Source organism: Lacerta agilis, chromosome 3, assembly GCF_009819535.1.
Source record: "Lacerta agilis isolate rLacAgi1 chromosome 3, rLacAgi1.pri, whole genome shotgun sequence".
Classification (NCBI taxonomy): Eukaryota; Metazoa; Chordata; class Lepidosauria; order Squamata; family Lacertidae; genus Lacerta; species Lacerta agilis.
The window spans coordinates 16,994,302-17,012,789 of record NC_046314.1 but is presented as its reverse complement, the minus strand read 5'-3'; the positions used below and the strand labels follow the sequence as shown (position 1 = coordinate 17,012,789).

General features: G+C 41.1%; 2 protein-coding genes across 3 annotated transcripts; one reads left to right on the top strand and one right to left on the bottom strand.

The window, feature by feature from the left end:
- The first annotated feature begins 34 nt into the window (after positions 1-34).
- On the top strand, positions 35-4,247 carry TTC32 (tetratricopeptide repeat domain 32). 2 transcript variants are annotated; one of them, XM_033142919.1, is made up of 3 exons: positions 35-153; positions 977-1,131; positions 3,907-4,247. In XM_033142919.1, exons 1-3 carry the CDS (start codon positions 74-76, stop codon positions 4,032-4,034), a joined length of 363 nt encoding a protein of 120 aa, XP_032998810.1. In that variant the 5' UTR covers positions 35-73; the 3' UTR covers positions 4,035-4,247. The 2 variants fall into 2 exon arrangements, with proteins under 2 accessions (XP_032998810.1, XP_032998808.1); XM_033142917.1 differs by having other exon boundaries at positions 35-213.
- A 1,478-nt stretch (positions 4,248-5,725) lies between these two features.
- LOC117043351 lies at positions 5,726-18,488 on the bottom strand. The gene is made up of 19 exons (XM_033142916.1): positions 18,366-18,488; positions 17,443-17,589; positions 16,875-16,946; positions 15,861-16,028; positions 15,667-15,763; positions 14,448-14,665; positions 13,425-13,578; positions 12,393-12,601; positions 11,485-11,602; positions 10,468-10,673; positions 9,586-9,703; positions 9,065-9,231; positions 8,875-8,975; positions 8,667-8,797; positions 8,521-8,571; positions 8,022-8,410; positions 7,006-7,099; positions 6,697-6,822; positions 5,726-5,854 (listed from the first exon to the last, which is right to left on the bottom strand). The coding sequence occupies exons 2-18, from the start codon at positions 17,587-17,589 to the stop codon at positions 6,731-6,733; spliced, it is 2,532 nt and encodes an 843-aa protein (XP_032998807.1). The 5' UTR covers positions 18,366-18,488; the 3' UTR covers positions 5,726-5,854; positions 6,697-6,730.

Genomic DNA, 18,488 nt, shown 5'->3' with positions numbered 1-18,488 from the left:
ACAGCTGCGTGCTGGGAGTCGCTGAGTAATACGACCAGCGGCCGTTAAAATAATAATACTGTACAGTACAGTAATGGACAGAGGCTCGACAGCTGAGTCTGCGCCTGCGCTGAACGTCCTGCGTGATGCGCACGCAGCGTTTCGGGAGAGACGGTACGAAAGGGCGGAAGAGCTGTACAGTAGCTACATCGAGTACTGCGCCTGCGCCGGCAGGTGGGGATTCTAGTTCCAATAGACGAGATTAATATCATGTGTGTGTTTCGCAGGGAAGCTGTTAGGTACTTTTTCTCTCCCCCCCCATCCAAAATCCTTCAATGTCTCTACTGCAGTAATGAACTTCACAGCCCCTTTCCCTCTTTTTTTTAAAAAAAGGGGGGGAGGAAGGGGAGGTAGTGTGGTGTAGTGGTTAGAGTGCCAGGCTGCGTGATCTGGGAGAGCAGGATTCAAATCCTCCCACTGGGTCAGTCACTACTGCCTCGTAAACCTACCTCCCAGGGTCGATGTGAGGATAAAATGAGGAGGGGGAGAACTACTGACGTCACATTGAACTCATTGGAGAAAAAGGTGGGATATAAATGCAAGGACATGAGGATTTGAGAAACAGACCTCCATGTCGTTTACATGGGGATTGCTTGCAAAATCACTTCCTAAGGCTGCAATTCTTTGTACTTTTACTTCAAAGGCAAGCCTCACTGGACAATGTGATAGTGCTGAGTAAACATGCACAGGATTAGCCCTGGGTTGTTGCTTAAGATGTTGCAATATATTTGTGACTGTGTGCATCTTCCTGTAGTTCCAAAGTGTGATGGATTTTAAGCAAAAAAATGTTGTTTTATTCACCTAATTTTTAAAATTCACTTTATTTCAGCCGTGTCTTATCTTTTAAAAATCTTGACAGATTTTCTGTGTCATTTTATATTTAGGCAGCACAATTCTTTGTAGGTGACAATAACTCTCTTCCCTTTCTTTTTATCAGTCAAGATCTGGCAACAGCATTTAACAACAGGGGACAGATCAAGTATTTGAAAGTTGACTTCTATGAAGCAATGGAGGATTATACATCAGCCATAGAAGCCTGGCCTGAATTTGAAGTCCCATACTATAACAGAGGATTAATATTATATAGGCTAGGTATGGAAGTAAGCTTTCATTATTGGATATTTAAATGCATTTCTTTGTCCTAATTTAACTGACAACATTCAGAGTAGGTTCTCTTGACCCATGGCTTAAAAACTTTCTACCTTCTGGGAACCTTTTCCACTTTGTTGAGGAACCCCTGTCCATCAAGATTCTGAGGCAGATTCTTGTGTGCACATCAGTGGTCATCAGGCCTCTTTGACTTGACTTGTATTAAGTGAGGCTGCACCCTAGCACCATCATCATAATTTATTATTTATACCCTGCCCATCCAGCTGTGTTTCCCCAGCCACTCTGGGCTGCTCCCAACAGATTAAAAACAGAATAAAACATAAAATATAAAAAACTTCCCCAGACAGGGCAGACTTCAGGCTTGCAGGATCAACCCCAAGATCCACATAATAGAGGCTAATTCTAACTTAAAATTAAACAATTCTATGGTGTGCTCTGGTCCATGGGGTCACGAAGAGTCAGACACGACTAAACAACAACAACATGTGCAGGAATTAGTTTTGAGCTGAACTTCTGGTTAGCCCCAGCTTCCTTATATTCAACAGTATAATTAAAGGTTCTGCTGCTAAACATTTGAGAGGGATATACGGTACTTTCTGCTTTTCCTTGCCCTAGCACAGTGATGGTGAACCTTTTAGAGACCGAGTGCCCAAACTGCAACCCAAAACCCGCTTATTTATCGCAAAGTGCCAACACGGCAATTTAACCTGAATACTGAGGTTTTCGTTTAGGGGAAAAAAAACAACTCGTACATTAACATCTTTTTCCTTAAAAGAAAAACACAGTAACAGCTTTCAATGATACAAACCACTTTTTATTGAAAGGTTAAAGTTTGCATTTGGCATGCTTTTGAACAATTCATGCGAAGCCTCAACCTCGCAGCAGGAGGAGGAAGGCGGCTGCTCGGAGCTCTCGCCCATCAATGTGGCAGTGCGTCTCAGAGCACTGCGCCCTCCCCACCCACAGCGGAGGCTCCTCAAGGGAAAACGCACGCCCTGGGGGTTGTGGCTCCATTTTGCACCCATCCAAGGTGCTTCTACGCAGACAGAAGTCCCAGGATCCACGCCCAGCCTCTGAAAACATGAGCGCGTGCTTGGGGATAGTGTCACGTACACCCAGCCCTTCCTGGCCCCGAGGGCGCCTTCTTGGTCTGTGCATCCCTCGCAGAGTGGCTAAGCAAAAGGTGTCCTAAAGGCACTGCAGCAGACGGGCCAGTTTGGAGATTTCAGCTCTTTGTAGCTTTGCATCCAAAACTGAGAGCCCACCAAAATCATTGCCGGTGCTATTTCACAACCTGCTTGTGCAAAATACTAATTGCCACAATATGCTCTGAAAGCCTCCATGCAATTGGACACGATGAACTCAGGCCAAAGAATTGCTGCGACCCCCGTTTTGGAGAGAGTTGGCGCCCCAACAGGCATCACATCCTGCGCCAGCCTGCCATGCACATGGCACTCCGGCTGCCAAGTTGAGCTGAGGACTAGACATGCTGTCCTCACTTTCTGCTGGCTCTCTGCTGGGGCAATGTCATGCATGCCCACAGAGAGGGCTCTGAGTGCCCCCTCTGGCATGTGTGCCATAGGTTCGCCACCACTGCCCTAGCACATACCCAGTGCTATCCTGTGGTTATGCATTGCCAGACCTTATTGCTAGTGTAGGTAAGCAGTCTTTCCAGAAACCTTGTTGCCACTATCAGTTCTTTCACTGAGGAAACCCAGATTTCAGCAGAACACAGAGTAAGCCCCCCTCCCGAATGCCAACACATTCCCTTTAACAAATGGAATAAAATGTTAATGCAAAACTAACGGTACATTTCATGATTTCCTTTGGGTTTACGTAACACCATATTCCCCAAAGATTCCACTTTAGAAACGCAGCACTAACAATAAAGTGCTTGTGCAATGTTTGACCGTAGAACACAACGACCCACTATCTGAAAGGGCACAGTGTCCATAATGTGTGTTGACTTTGTAAAAGCTGCTTTGTTTCCAGATTATGCCCTTTTACTTGTGTGCTGTGATTTATTAAAGTTTTATGAAGAAGATTCAAACTAATGTACCTGTATCAGAAATAGATCAGTTCAAAGTATGATGGCCGTGAATGAAACCTTGCTTAATCTCCTGCTCAACCTAGTATACTTCTATTGTACATGTAAACAGTTTACTCAAAAATTTGGATAGTTCCTAAACACAAGTCTACACAATTGCACTGTAATACCCATTGCTTTGCCTTATTGGGCCTATGAATTAAGATTAGTATTGCTAACTAATATATGAGGTGAAAACACCCACTGTAGGCAAAGGAACAGTGCACTGAAATGGCCTCAGAGGCAAGAGGGGGACTTAAATGCTTTGTAATCGATTCTATATCCTACATTGCAATTCTGTCTACTCATGCAGCCAGATGATTGAAGCCTCAATCACACAGACATACAAACATAAATTAGTTCAGATTTTATTATTCAGTATATTAAATCATTACACTATACCAAGGAATAGTTTCAGGTGTGCACTTTTTGTGTCTTTGGAAAACATAAAAGGGTGCAAATAATTATTATTCATTTATGAAATTTGTTAGGGCAACCCAACAAATTTGGGTTTGGTGGAGGGTTCTGCGAGAGACAATGAAAGTAAGGAGTTGCAGTTTCTGCAGGGCAATAAGATTAAATATACTGTATTGATAGAAGAGATACAGAAAAATAGTACAATAGTCATATGCAGAGTAAGACAAAGGCATCTTTTTTCTTTTTTGAGGCAGGTTTCTTTGATGAAGCTATGAAGGATTTCAACAAGGTCTTGGAGCTAAACCCTAAGTTCGAAGATGCTTCTCTGAGTTTAAAGCAGACTATTCTTGATAAAGAAGAAAAGCTAAAAAGAAACTATTGAAATCCTACTCCAGATGAACCTGGACGAACTTGAGATTGGATTACCTGGTAATAGGAACAAACATATTTTCTCTGCCTTAGGTTCCCCACCCCACTCCACTATGTTAATTTGTTAAATTTAAAGTCAATTAATTTGAAGTGTAACCTGTTTGTACTGTGGATGTTTTCTAGTGACAGAGCAGATTATTTTTTAAAAAGTACTATATTAACCTTGTCTCGGGTTCTGTTCTTCGTAGATATTGGAACCAAGGGTGGGTAACCTTTTCTCTCTCAAGACAAGCATTAAATTCCTTCAGGGGCCACATTCACTTATTTAAGGATTTTGCATAGTATGATACAGCCTGCCACACTTATGACATTAGACAAATGCGACAACAAAGTCACATTGGCTCTTACAAGCAGGTTTCATAATCATTGTGTAAAGCCTTCATAGACTCATTAGTAGAGAGACTGCGAAACACCCCCCCCCCCTACATTTTAATAATATATTTCCAACGGAAAAGAGCCTGCTGAGCTTCAGAGAGACAATAAGCTATAGAGATTCTATAGAAAAATAGATCAGCATGCAGGATTACAGCCTTCCAGCGCTATATGACAAATACATGAAGCAATTCTGGCAGTGCCTTTCATAGTCCTGTGGGCCTGTAAATTTAGCAGATGGGCAGCTGCTGATTTGTAGGTTTGATGAACTCTCCCTTGGCTATGATGTCTTCAGACATGGACAGTTTATGGGAAGCCTTCGGCTATATTGTAAGAAAAGCCTTAGACTGTCCAGAAGAATGATGCAGATTATTTTATGCACTTCTCACGTTTCTTCTAAATTGGGATGCATCACTTCCTATAAGATCTGCGCTATTAATGTCAAACAATGGCCATACTTTTGTCTGGTGATTCTACTATAGTTGTCTAGAAGTGGTTCACTGCATTACATAAGGCTTTGTTTTATTCTATGAGGTAGTTTGGCCCACATACACACCTGGCAAGAGGTCTAAAGTAGGCTGTTGCTTGACAGCCAGCTATTCAACTCTTGGCCTTACAAAATGGGGAATAAAGTTACATTGGTGTTGCTTGAAATGGCAAAGGCATGGGTTGTTGCAAAATTTTTACTAGCTAACCCTGGATATTTGCCAAGCTGTCTAGTACAACTGAGTAGATACAAAATAATGTGATTTTGCCTCCAAGAACAAATGAATTTGTCATGCAGAATGAGACAGTTTGATTCTTTCTACTGTAAGACAAATAAGGCATTATAAGTCGAGGTTCTCATTTTATCCTTGTAACTAAGGCTATGCAAGAAGGTGATAGCTTAGCATGAAGTCCATTTGACTTCCAAAACGTTCGGAAACCAAGGTGCGGCTTCCAATTGGCTGCAGTAAGCTCCTGCAGCCAACTGGAAGCCGTGGAAGCAGCGTTGGACATCCGGGTTCCAAAGAACATTTGCAAACCGGAACAATCACTTCCGGGTTTGCGGTGTTCAGGAACCAAAACCTTCGACTCGCAAGGCATTCGTCAACCAATGTACGACTGTATCCTTTGGCAAACAAGGGTCTTGACCCCCTCACCAATCCAGCACTGAATATATGGGTTTGTAACTGCACCCCACAGGCCTCTTGGCTCCCCCTAAAACTCAAAATTATTCAAAATGCTTTTGTAGAAGTAGCAAGTTCTGTCCTAAAATAAGATCAACTCACATTTTGCACCTCCAGATTTTTATTTATGAAGTGTTGCCATAGGAAGCCAATATGTACATTTTAAATCAGTCCCAGGTTAATGCACCAAATCCAAAGGCCAGCCATAGCAAGTAGGGTTGTGTAGCTATATCTGGAAAAGAAAATTAATTTTCAGTTTGCCCCCTTATACATGTGGGTGCCTACTAGATAAATACATGGACCACACAGACTTGCTCTTGTTCCACAATTCAGCAAGTAAGCATGGATCTTATACCAGGGTTTGGGTTTGTTTGTTTGTTTGTTTATTTGTTTTGGAGAAAGGAGGACCTTTTAGATCTTGCTACTAGAATAATCAGCAGTCGATGGCATGTGAAAGTTAAGTCAAACTTCTCATTCAGCAGGTGTGGCTACATCAAGCAGGTAAATTTGTCAAAAGAGGTTTCTGGATCCAGGTGGTGGGCCATTGTCTTGGACTGTTGCCTATGCCTGTTGCAGGATGAAGAACAGGATTGATAGGCAAAGTGTCCTCATCTTCACACCAGCCTTGTGGGTCTGTGATCACGGGATTCATTTTTATGGTTTCAGAGTCTGGGAAAAAGACTCTGCCCAAAATTCAGTCTAGAATTAGACATGCTTAAATCTGCCATCAATGAAGTTCAGACAGCTTAAATCTATTTGTCATCAGCAGAACCTAACTGCATATATATTGCAGCACCAATTGTGGCCTAGGTTATTGATCTTAAGACCGAAGGCATTATTTTGACCTGCATACACAGCATCACATCTTGCTATAAGGCTGGGGCCTACAGCTGAGTAGAATGGATGCTTTGTATGCAAAAGCATCCCAGGTTCAATCAGCGTTCAAGGTAAGTATGAAAGTTAGGTTGGAGAACCCTGGATTGCCACAGGCAATCAGCAATACTGATGGGTGCACAATTCTATATAAAAAGTAATTTCTTCTGTATATTGTTTATTGAATTTCTCCAAACATACCTTATATATCTGTGTGTCCGACTACTTAATTTGTTCAGGAGTGAATAACCAAGACTGGTCCAGCCACTGCGTAACCATGGATTTCAGAACGCTGAGCTGAAGTTTGGCAATTATAGTCAAATGTTCCTGGAATTAATGGGTGCATATTTACCAGGAAGTTTTAAAAGAGCTGGTGACCCCCCCCCCCCCATTCTTTCATAACATCATTACACTGAAATTATGGAATAAGACAAGTAACCTTACAATATATTAAAAGTTCAGCAGCTGGTTAATGACCAGCATCTCCCGAGTTTTCAGTGGTGCACCTACCAAGCTTCCTTCCTTGTAAACATTGTCCTTCTGGAAGACCATTACCAGGCAGATGAAGGCAGGTGCTGACTTTTACCGTACAGTGGAAGTATACCTAGAAGGGGAGGAGAGAAATTAAAAGACCCCTTTCCCAGCCGGGTTTAGAAAATTGCAAGAATAAGTCCTTCAGCTGAACATGTACCCAAGTGCTCTCATTCAACAAGCCGTATTTCTAGGGAGAGAATATCCTAAGTGGACTTAAAAAAAAAAAGCTTTATGAAAAAATGCTAGCTTTGTTGCAGTGAGCTTTTACATTTTTGTTTCAAATAGCAATATACTAAGTGCCAGCATTTAAGAAGTTGCTTAAAAGTGACACACTTCTGACCAGTGCTTGGATGACAACAGTATAGAGCAGTCCTGCGTGACTGTGATGCATCAAAACTCTTTTTGTGTGAGAGAAGGTACTCACTCAAGAAAAGCACTGATCAAGCCTAACCAACACAGCCTCCTCTTGCATTCCAAGGCAAGGGGGTAGGGAATCATTAAAACGATTGAGTTCTCTGCATTTGACCTGATGGATCACAACTTGTGTAGGCCAGGTCTATGCCATTCAGAACTTTAAGAGAAAAAGACCTACTCAGACCTCCCATCAGTGTTCACTAGCAAAGAGGGATGATGTTTGTGTTGATACTCTAGGGCTGCTTATTCCGTTTCCCCTGCATGACATCATTTGCACTGGCCCTTTGTGTGCCATTTCTGGTTTTATTGAACTTCAGTAGGAGTTTGGCTTAAGCGGCTTTTGCCATATAGAATGGAATCCCAAAGAAACTAAAATAAAGTACTGCCCACCAGGCAACATTATCATGCACTTCACCCCCAATAAATTTGCAAATGTGGGGCGGGGCATTTGATTGGGAATGCCACAGTACTTAATTACTCATGCTCAAGTAAAACTGACAATTGTGAACTGATAGCCTCAACTATGGGAGATGCACAACGAATATTTTCTAGTCCTGTCTGTTTCACTTGGATTGTACCTTTCTCAGAGGAAGAGTCTGCATCCGTATTCTCAGCCTTTTGAAGTGATTGGGATATTTCACTCTGTCACTTTTAGTAACTGGGCTGAAGCTCACAGATCCACTGTCCTTCCTCTCACATCTGTTTGAGAGAGGAGACATAAGAGTCATCAGTCCACGAAGCTTGATCAATATGCTTATAGAACCGTTGTTTAGAGCCACTTGCCCATCTTCAATGAAGTTCCATTGGGGAGTGGCGCCAAACTCTTCAGACCCAGCCATCCAGCAGTTATCCAAGAACAGTTCAACACCAGGAGCTTCGTCTTTTAGTTCAACTTCAAGATAAACAGGTTCGCTTGAGTATTTGAGAGCTACTGAATGTTGCCCATAGGTTTCTGTGAAAGATTCATCTGCCAACAGCAAGAGCAATAAAGAGAAGGAGATCATTATTTTTAAAACAATTGATACATTCAGTTTTAGTTCTAGTATAGCTCTCCTTCTCCCTTTAGGAAAATGTTACCTTTGAACATGCTTGAGATGATATGTAGAACTTGCCTTGCTCTTCGAGAGCCTATAGGAGAAGAAAGTATTTAATGATTCTCTTGCACACACACATGAAGTTACATACGGTACTTCCTGGTTTTTGCATTTTACAACATTGCTTACCTGCCACATTTGTCCTAGACATCATTGTGCCATAGCCAGTAGGAAGAGGTCCAGAAGAGGAGGAGGAGCCATAGATCACAGCACTTTGAATGAGCGTCTCTTTGATTGGGTAGTAGCACAAGATAGTCAGCCTGCAACAGAGGGGCATTTCTTAGATACAGTACTAGAGTACTGCTGGTTTCATTTTTTTTTTTTAAGTAACTCCTACCTGTATGCTGGATCTCTCGTGATAGTTGGTGGCCCCTGTGCTGGAAGAGTCTCTTTTTCAAATAATAATTCATTTTCATAAATAAGGTGATCCCCTTCAAACTGTCGGGAAAAATATTTCAGGTTCATCATGCTTGGAAAGAGCACACCTTCCCCCTTCTGTTCTCCACACCCTTTGCCCAAGGACTAACCCTTAGTGAAGTGCCACAAGTGGAAACATGAAACTGGAAGAAGACTTGTTCCTTTGTAAACTCCTTAGGCCTACAGGTGCTGTCCTTAAGCCTAGTTTTGCCCATGTCAATGGATGGCACGGTCTTCATGAGAGCAGATACGGTTACTGTTCCATTAGGGTAGCACACTAAGAAAAGCCCATGATAATAAATCAGATCATAAGAATCATTGAATATTTACAGATAAAGTGTAAACAGATAAAAACATTAGCAGGATTATTGTAATAACCTGCACTTTTATGAGAGTATATATTTACAATACATAATTAAATGAACAAGTTAAATGAATTTGGATCTGCAGAAGATATTAAAAAATAAATTTAAGGAACCGCAGAAAAAGGAGGAAGAAAGTCAAATTTTGGAATGTGAAATGTATAAATTTGGAAAGTATAAATAAAAAGCTTTTTAAAAAAGACAATAAATCAGATCATAAGACATCTCCCCATTGTTTTAGTGATAAACTGGACTGGAATACAGCTCACCTATGAATTGTGAAGAGCGAAAATTGCATCTAACAGAGAAGATATCCAAAGTCTCCATAGTGCTTGTTTTCTTCAGAAGAAGATCAAACCTGGCTCGAATTCTCTCAAATGACACTTCCTTTAAACATGATAAGAAGAGGAAGAAGAGGAGTTTGGATTTGATATCCCGCTTTTCACTACCCGAAGGAGTCTCAAAGCGGCTAACATTCTCCTTTCCCTTTCTCCCCCACAACAAACACTCTGTGAGGTGAGTGGGGCTGAGAGACTTCAAAGAAGTTTGACTAGCCCAAGGTCATCCAGCAGCTGCATGTGGAGGAGTGGAGACACGAACCCGGTTCCCCAGATTACGAGTCTACCACTCTTAACCACTACACCACACTGTATAAGGATAACTTTTCATTTATATATTCTAGCATTAGTTAAAAGTTAAGCATTTGAGCCATCATCTCATCAACCAAAATAAATTAAAAAAACCCATCATCAGTTAAAACCCATATGTCTAATAAACTAGGATTGCTTTGAAAGGATAATAGCCCTAGCTTACACAGTCCTGTGAATACCCCTTTCTCCATACCTAGAACCTGTGCATGGCCCACCCTTGCCATCATCTGAGGCACTGTCCACCCTCCCTGGGCATCCATACTTTGACACACATATCCTTGCAGAAGAAAAACCTATGGGGAGCCTGTGGACCTTCAGGTGATTTTGGATTACAGCTCCCCATCATCTCTATTAGCCCTGCTAGTTGGGGTCTGATAGAACTTGCAACATCTGGAGTTCTGCTGGCTCCCCATCCCTAGAAAATCACATTAGTTATATCACTGCTTTTTCAATCGAGTGAGATAAGGAAGCTTTAGGTGCCAAGGCCTTCACGTTGTATACCTCATAAATAATCCCAACAGCAAAGAGAGGCACTTGCAATATTAGATGAGTATCATTTGTAGTAACAAAATACCCATCTGCAAGGGCAGTGGCTTGACTTAGTGGCATACTGCCTACATATAGGCTCCAGTATTTGTATAGGCCTGCAGTCGGAACAACTAAATACATGTTCTCTTTGTCGCAGTACCCAACGCCTTCTGGTAGTTCTGTAAAGGAAAAATAAAGTTGCTAAGTGAATGTTGTTTTTTGAAAAAAGCTATATGAAAAGAGATCATCTCATGAGGCTTCTGACAGAAGTGGCTTAACAATGAAATGCCTAACAGAGACACCAGAAACTGCGTCTCTGTTGGGTAACTGCTCTCCATTTGGTTGCAAATATAAAGAGTATCAATATCAGGGATGGGTAACTTGGTGTCCTTCAGACGTTGTTGGGACCCCCAACTCCCTTTGGCCCCAACCAGCATGGCCAATCGAGTTGAAATCCCTCAACATCTAGAAGGCCACAGATTTCCCACAGTTTATCTGCATACTTGATCTTCCAGCTGGTGGTACATAGTCAAATTTGGGGTTGTGCCCTAGATGGTTTACACTTTAAAAAAAAGATTAAATAGTGCATCTAAAAATAAAAATGGAGGAGTCGTAGAGTGAGAGAAAAGAAAAGAAAAGTAGAAGTACCATAGATTCTTTGTTTCAAATTAGGATTGATGGTGGAACCTAGAACCTAAAGAAGACTGCTTTCATACAGTTTGAGGTTACGTATTGCAAATATTTGCTTCTCCTTTGGATAACGAGACCTCTTTAGGACATGCTATGAGAGTTTTAAAGTCTTAAAAAGCAAAGAAAGAAAATCTATCCAGACAGTTTACTGGCTCATCTACTCAGTTTCACACAGATTTCATTGCTCCCAATGGTTTATATTTCTAGGGGATACAATAAGAATTGTCTTGCTATCGTGCATGCAACTTAAACAAGCCATTCAGGAGTTATAACTTTGTCAGTTTAGACAAAACAACTTACCAACATCTGCAATTATGCATTCTATGTCGGCAGGGTGGTGATACAACTTCAGCTCAGGCCCCACATTCAGAGCGTAGTTCACATGAAGGTGATACTTGGTTTCATTTTTGTTCACATACTTTAAACAAGTTTTATAAAACCCACAAAGAGAGAGAATTTGACAGCATTAGCTTAATCAGACCGGATTTTCAGGGCAATAGTCACATCATGCCAACATCGCTTTGGAAGGACGACAATACAATAGAAAGATCTCTAGTACTGCACAGATGTTTTTCTCCCCACTGCCATATTCTAGGTATGAACCTCTCCCACATGTACCTTCATATTAGCTTTCAACACCACTTCCCACCAATATTTTACCATAAGATGCTAAAAAGCACAAGATCAAGCTTATTGAGGCAAATGTTTCCCCAATACTCTCAATACTTTGAGTGGTCAGTGCAGGGGAACACATGCATATTTGCCAAGATCAAGTTAATTATATGCACATTTGTTTGGTTAGAGTTAATGTCTAATTCTGGGATCAAGAAAATACATGCATAAAGAGGAGGAGGAGGAGGAGGAGGAGTTTTGATTTGATATCCCACTTTATCACTACCCGAAGGAGTCTCAAAGCAGCCAACGTTCTCCTTTCCCTTCCTCCCCCCCCCCCCACAACAAACACTCTGTGAGGTGAGTGAGGCTGAGAGACTTCAGATAAGTGTGACTAGCCCAAGGTCATCCAGCAGCTGCATGTGGAGGAGTGGAGACACGAATCCGGTTCACCTGATTACGAGTCTACCACTCTTAACCACTACACCACACTGGCTCTCGTGTGGAGGAGGAGACTCTAACAGCTTTTGTATCCAACCTACTAGTAGCCCAACCATTATGTGTGTTCAATGAGATGTCATGCCCAGCTGCCTTACCTCTCTTAAGATGTTGGGATCGTCAAAAGGTACTACCAGTTTAAAGCCTATTGTTCCATTTGGGAAGTGAATGTCGGAGATCTTGTAACCCCTTTGCTGTGCTTCCTTACGGGATAGAGGTTCCTCTCCTATTTTAAGTGCTACCAGAATGACATCAGGAAGGAAGACTCCCAAGGTTACATCAAAGAGTCGTGTTTCTGGAACAGTGTCTGTGTTAAGACACAAAAGCATTTTGTCACTGGGAAGACATGAATATTAGAACAGTGTTGTTCAGCCTAAGGCACCCAGTTGTTTGTTGGAGATCATGGGAATTTTAGGCCAATTATATCCGAGGACTCAAAGTTTAAGAACAGTGCATTAGAACACAACACAGTTTATTTCCCATGGTCTCCACTTTGAAAATAAACTCTCAGGAGACTTTACTACTAGCTTACCCTCATTTAAGAATGCGACTGGGGGGGGGGAATATTCAAGTTTATGTAAACTGATCTACATGTCTTTTGTAACTACCGTAGATGATGGAAGTCAACTGGTAGCCACGGGTAATAACTGGTAGGTTTTGTAAACTGACTCCCCCAAACTTTCCATGCAGAAGAAAGGGTCTTCTTTAAGGATCTATATTCTGCCTAGGGGGTGTGTTCTTGGCTGTATGTTGCAAAGGAACCTACAAAATAAACTTGTTCAATAGGAAATTGGGATCTTAGTCTTGTCCCTCCAACAAGACCCTTTACCACAGAACTGTTTTCCTCACCTTTGAGACAAAAAAAGCTACAAGCCATGCATTTACACCCTTCCACATACCATCTGAGTCAAAATTAGACCCAGGACTAGGGGGGTTAGATCCCAAATGGTAAATTAAGATTTTATTTTAAAAAAAACAACTCAGCAGAGGAACTAATGACAGTACATTCATCTCTTAATAAAAAAAAATCAAAATACTTTCTCAGTAAGGCACAAGTTTGTACAATGGCCCAGCAGCAATCCTATGTTTTACATGTAACTGAAAAGGAGATGCATCTTAAGCCCACTTACTATTGACTACTCTTGGTATTCTAGGCATGAATGGTGTGGTGATTGACTTAATCACAGTGTACTTTGTCAAGTGCCAATCTGTATCTGTCCAGGTATGCTCCAATAATAAGTCAATGCTATATACTGCCCCATAGACACCGTTGGATACAGTGCTCTACAAGAGGGGGAAAAAGTGTTAAGGAAAGTAGATTCATTTAGACGAACAGCAGTGAAAACCACCTGTACAGTTAAGTAGTTATATGCACTTGAACTCAAAACATACAGGGTTTGTATCTTCTCATGTTCTGTTCTGCAGTGCTATATAATTGTCTCAAATAACAGAAGTTTAACACTTCATATTTATTGACTTCAAAGCTTGCCCCATCCAGAGGGTTCTATATAGATTAATAGTACATGACACTATCCCAGGCCAAAAGCTATTCTGAATAAAAATATACCACACTGCTTTCTGAAGGCAGGCTCAGAAAACTCTAGAGGAAGGGCAATCCAGAGCTACAGAGCAGCCATCAAGAATGTCTTTGCACACCTTTATAAAAATCTGATTTGGTGCATAGATATATTTAAGAGTACTCAGGTCAGCCTTATTGATTTCTGAGGTATGATGATTTCAACCATCTAAGGCTTCCTAGCACTTCAATGGCAATATGAAGTCAATATGAGCACTCTAATCTTTCTGCCGCATGGTTTTAAGTGACCTCATTCCTTCAGAGACCCAGAAGGCAAGCCACAGTGTTGTACATGAGCAGAAATTTCATGGGGTGAGTTTATACTGTTTTCTAGTTTGTAAACCCATATCATGAGGCCTCAGAGTTCACCTACATATGCAGAACAAGTCAGGAGACAGGCCTACCCTATGCCAGCTGCGATATCTATATGCAAAGGAATTAAGTAGTTGGGTTTTGCTTTGCTGCAGCACTGATCTAACAGCTGACTGAATTAATGGAAACTTCCATTGCATTTTTTTTTGCCTACCAATTCGAGCCTGCTTCCATATTGTTTGATTTTTATAAAAATCACATTTACCTTTAACCTGCCCCCAGACGCTCCAATTGGGATAGTCGTTACAATGTGTGTGTTGTTACGATCCAGCGTATAACCGAAATGTTCAGGATTCTCTATTCTTTGCCCATCAACCGCCATTGATATATTATGGGATGTAAAGGTGGGTTCTTGAAGGACCAATCGGGGGATCACGCTTGGTACAGTCCATGTTATGACAGCGTCCGTAAAGCTGGTACCATCTGCCAATTAGTAAGACTCAGATCAGTGCCTGACAAAAAGCAGGCAAGATCAACAGGAGGTAACATTTTAATGTTTGTGAATCACCTTGGAATCACCACCCATGCACAAGCTGGCCAAATCTTATTTTAACACCTAGTACTCATACATGCATTTTTAAATATACCGTATTTTTCACTCCATAGGGCGCACCGGACCATAGGCCGCACCTCGTTGTTAGAGGAGGAAACCCAGATTTTTTTTCCTGGTTTTCCTCCTCTAAAAGCCCCGTTTTTTTGAGGATCAGCTAAAAGTTTTGCAGCTTTTTTGCAAAGGGAAAAGCCCTGTTTTTTGGAGGATCAGCTAAAAGTTTTGCAGCTTTTTTTGCAAGGGGAAAAACCCTGTTTTTTTTTAGGATCAGCTAAAAGTTTTGCAGCTTTTTTTTGCAAAGGGGGAAAAGCAAAGAGGAAAAGCCCCATTTTTATGGGGTTCAACTCACAGTTCTGCAGCTTCTAAAGGAAAGGGAGCTTTTTCTACAGTTTCCAGACAGATAATCTAATCAGCCAGTCACATGTCTTGGGGAAACACAACCTCCCTCTGCAGCACATTCAACAAAGGAGGGCGTGGCAAGAGGGCGGGGCTGAAAGGGAGCCGGGACTCTTTTCTCTCTCCCGATCTCTTGCTGATCAGCTGCTGAGCAGGGTCCTTTCAACACCCCCTTTTCTCTTTGTAAAATAAAAAGCATGATCCTCTTTTGGTCCCTGGGCAATTCAGCTCCAGGGACCACCATTCGCTCCATAAGATGCACAGATATTTCCCCTTACTTTTCAGGAGGGAAAAAAGTGCGTCTTATGGAGCGAAAAATACAGTATTTTTTTACGAACACAGTAAGCATACAACTCAAGTTGCTGTAGGCCCTGGCTTGTATTAACATTCATGTAACAGTTTCCCGAAAAGAATCAGGTCACATTGAATTGTAGGAATGAACTATGTTTTTTTAGGGTAAGAGAAGGGAGGTACTCACCAACTGGGCATGACACTGTGGTGTCAATCAACACAAGCAGCCACCTTTGTCTGTACATGGAAGTGGAGCTGATTGTGCTCATTGTGACCCCATTAGCCTATTGGAAAAAAAAGTTTGGTAAATTTTTATTAGTCCAGCTGGAATATGAGACCTATCTGAGCAATACCATATTCTTCCTAGTAGGATTAACTCACCACTGAATGTTCCGTTTCATTTGTGGAGTATGGAGAGCGGAGGAACACCCTCGCCAGCGTATTATTGAAGCTGTAGCCAAGCTTGTCAACGTCACTCACCAATATTTTCTTTCTCCCCGAAGGAGAATAGAATATCAGCTGCCATTTATGATACAGAACTTTTCGTGCCTAAAAGGGTGGGGGGGATTATTAGGCTAATAAGCATTTTCAAACGACTTAAGCTTCAGAGCAAAAACGAGCAATTTTTCAATTTCGTTACAAGCTTTTAAAGAATGTTATGCAAGGTCTAGACTTCAGTACAAATCTTCAACCAGCCATAATATCTACTGGCATTCATGAGCTCCAGAGGAATACACAACTATTTCTGTATTAGTAAAGTGTGATGGGTACTTTTTTTGTCAGTGGGTTTGAAGTGGCTTAGATTTTTGTAAGCTAGGAACATAAAAGGGGGTTGTTTCTATCTAGTTAAGGCTACAGAGCCACCAAGCAGAATGGAAATATTCCTTTCAGTAGAGTGGGCACTTTGAGGTTTTGGAGAAACTACGCCATGACCAAAACTGATTTGTCATAGCAGACAAAATACTAGATGTTGCCCACTGAGACTTGGGTCTGAATACATGCTACCTCACTAGGTGACTTTGAACCAGTAATTCTGTCTCAGTCTAACTTATCTTACGGCTGTGAGGATAAAGTTTTAACCACTCCCCTTCGCTTTTTAATAAATTAAAAAATCAAAAACCACTACTTCAAGTTCCTTTGGTAGACCACAAATAATGACAGCACTTGGCTCTGCATTCCATCATATACACATAGGATGGACAGTTTATTACAAACCATTTCTTTCAGAGGGAGAAATGGACACACAGAGAGATTTCAACTGATTTTTCATTGGATTTAAATTTAAACTTTTCTGTTTTTGAATTGCCATAAGTCAGTTCTAGAGTGTTTCTTACCATGAAAGGCAGGTAATAAAACTTACAAAAACCAGCATATCAAATACTTTCTCCCTCTCACCTCAGGCAATGCAGACATCCATTCTGCAGTCTCATAATCCGAAATCACAGGGACATCGGTCTTCACTGATACCTTGAAACGAGATTATATTTATTTATAGAATGTGCAACAGGTTATGAGGTCCAAATTTGTTCAGTTCCCTCCTAGCACTTTCCTTATTTTAGAGATCTTAAGTTTCCAATGTTTTTATTTGTTGTGCAAAGGAGGAAGGCTTGCTCACATCCTACACATGGCAGGATCATCAGTAGTACAACTCATTCTCTCTCTATATATATACATATATATATATACACACACACACACACACACACACACATATACTCTGTATAATGTTTTACTAGATTTTACAATTTAATATTCAACACATTTATCATATAAAAGAGAGAAAATAAAAGAAAACTCCCCCCACCCCGTGACTTCCCTCAACTTCCCCTTCTGCTTCTTTAAATTATTTGCTACTTCTGCTTAATTTTTGTCTTGTTTTTATAATCTTTCAGCTAAATGCTCTTATATTCTTATCATTTTTATACCAACCCATTCTTAAGAAGCATATCGAACCATTTCTTACCTCCATGTAATTCTCTTCACACATAATTTCCCTTGGAGCCCATGAAGAATAAGAGCAGTGCATGGGGTGTTGGTAGGTTGTAGCTGCCCTCAGGTCTTGGAATAATGACACTTTGATGTTTAAAGTAAGAGAGAACTTTTCATCCATCTGCAGTCATTTGGGATATTCGTTTGGGAAGAAAACACTGAATTTAGTGATAGAGATGCAAAGTGAGCTTTTGTGTGCTGGAGGTATCTGAAGAAGTGTGCATGCACACAAAAGCTCATACCAAGAACTAACTTAGTTGGTCTCTAAGGTGCTACTGGAATGAATTAAATATTTTATTTTGTTTTGACTGGAAATTTAGGTTTGTGCAATTAAATTGGATTGGACTAGAGTGCTCTAACTCTAGTGCAGCAAATATTTTTTTAAGTGGGCTTTTCAAAGTCAGGAAGGGACATAGGAATGCATTGAAGAGAGTCAGATGAACTAATGACTAACAGGAAGAACATTATAGGCAAATCAGGATGAATGCCCCTCTGAATTATGTCTAAGTTACATGTAAACTTTGTTCAAATAAATCAAGATAAATGCTCAGTGTTCACCCAGAAAGTCCCCAGTTGGGTAAGGGGAAATTCAACATCTCTGGAAGATCAAATCCAGCCTCTGCTTCTCTTTCTCTACCATCCATCCTCCTTTGAGCTAGGGATCCTAGCGTTGCAAGACTCAAAAGCAGCTACCTCAATGTAAAACCAAAGATTAGATTGAATGAGGGGAGCTTTCAAAGTCAGGAGTCCCTGCCACAATTCTCGGAAGTTTCACAGATCCGTACACAATGTTTTGTTTCATTCTGGTAGGGGGCACCGAACAGTAATACTGCACATTAACCTTTCCTGCACTGCCAATACTGAGAGTATAGCAATCAGAGCATTAGTTTGCCTCACCTCATTTATTACGTGACAGCCAAGAAAAGAAGCTCGGAATATGGTATTACCCCACACATCATTTGACAGGACATAGCCACAGCGAGCTTCTAGCTCCTCGTCAAGCAGAACCGAGACACCAGA